Source organism: Monoraphidium neglectum (assembly GCF_000611645.1).
Source record: "Monoraphidium neglectum strain SAG 48.87 unplaced genomic scaffold scaffold01443, whole genome shotgun sequence".
Classification (NCBI taxonomy): Eukaryota; Viridiplantae; Chlorophyta; class Chlorophyceae; order Sphaeropleales; family Selenastraceae; genus Monoraphidium; species Monoraphidium neglectum.
Genome location: NW_014012185.1, coordinates 12,139 through 13,367, shown reverse-complemented (window position 1 = coordinate 13,367; position 1,229 = coordinate 12,139). Strand labels below are relative to the sequence as shown.

Sequence of the window (1,229 nt, the reverse complement as noted above, 5' to 3'; positions counted from 1 at the left end):
CCTCACCCGCAAACCCACCCCCCGCGGCGCCCCCAGCTACGCCTACTTCCTTGGCGTGGGCGAGGTGCTGCTGGACCTGGGCCTGGTCGACCCCAGCACCAGGGTCAGCGGCGCCTCCAGCGGCAGCCTGGGGGCGGTGCTGCTCAAGTGCGGCTTCGACGCACGAGACGTGCTGCTGTCAACACTGGTGGGCACGTCGCGCTGCGGCAAGGGCCGGTGTTTGCGGAAGTCGAGGAGGCGGCAGGCCGTCACGCAGGCGGAGTCCTGGAAGGGAGGGAGTGGAGGCAGAAAGCGGCAGCAGTCAACTGCAATCGTCGCACTTTTGCTAAGAGGCAGCAGCACCGGCACCGTGCTCGCAACAGCTCTCGCGAATGCATCAGGATTTGTGATCCCATGTGAGGGGCACGGCTGACGCTAAGACCTGCCGTCCCATCCACCCGGCTGGGCACCTGTTTCCCCCACCAGAATTTCGCCGTTGATGTGCGGCAGCACGGCATCAAGGGCCGCCTGGGCCCCGCGCTGCGGTCGTACCTCCAGACGCACCTGCCGCCCTGCGCCGGTGCCTCGAACAACGGCACCACCTTCCTGGCCGTCACGCAGGGTGCGCGCGCTGTCAGGCGGCCCCGCAAAGGCGGTCAGCGGGGGGCGCTTCTTCCCCTGCACAAATCAAACATATGCATTTGAGGAAGCAGGGAGCTGCGAGGGTCGATACAGAGCCTGCATGGCCTGCAATTTTGGGGCCGTTCGCCCTGGCGGCCCAATAGGCCGACGCCCGCCCTCGTCTGCGGCCCCTGGAGCGCCCCCCTCCCCTCGTTGCGACGTCGCCCCGCCGCACAGTGTGGCCCAGCGTGCGGACGATGCTGCACTACTCATTCGGCACCAAGGACGAGCTCATCGATGCCATGCTGGCCTCATGGTGCGCACGGCGGCGCGCGGCTATGACCCGCGGAGCGGCAGAGATGGAAATCCAACTTGCAGCCTATTGCAGTGGCCGGTTGCCGGAGACCCACCGTCCACCTCTGCGCTGCCCCCTCCTGCCTTGGTCACACAGCGGGCGTGTGCAGCTGCGTGCGCTGCAGCACAGGCTGCACGCGGCACAACGGTGCATGTGCATCTTCGATACTGTTTCACGTCAACATCTCTGCCGCCGGCGTGCCGGTGGCGCATTGCTACCAGCCCTAGCTGCGAAACGGGCCGCTGCAGGCAGACACGCCCGACCCCGACACCCC

General features: G+C 67.3%; 1 protein-coding gene across 1 annotated transcript in view; it reads left to right on the top strand.

The window, feature by feature from the left end:
- The window catches only part of MNEG_7899 (hypothetical protein), a gene marked incomplete at both ends in the record, with an annotated part of 4,804 nt that overhangs the window by 1,611 nt on the left and 1,964 nt on the right, over positions 1 to 1,229 (top strand). Inside the window, 3 exons of the mRNA XM_014043629.1 lie at positions 37 to 187; positions 466 to 601; positions 838 to 916. Of these exons, the coding sequence (XP_013899083.1) occupies positions 37 to 187; positions 466 to 601; positions 838 to 916 (366 nt within the window). The remainder of the gene's footprint in view (positions 1 to 36; positions 188 to 465; positions 602 to 837; positions 917 to 1,229) is intronic.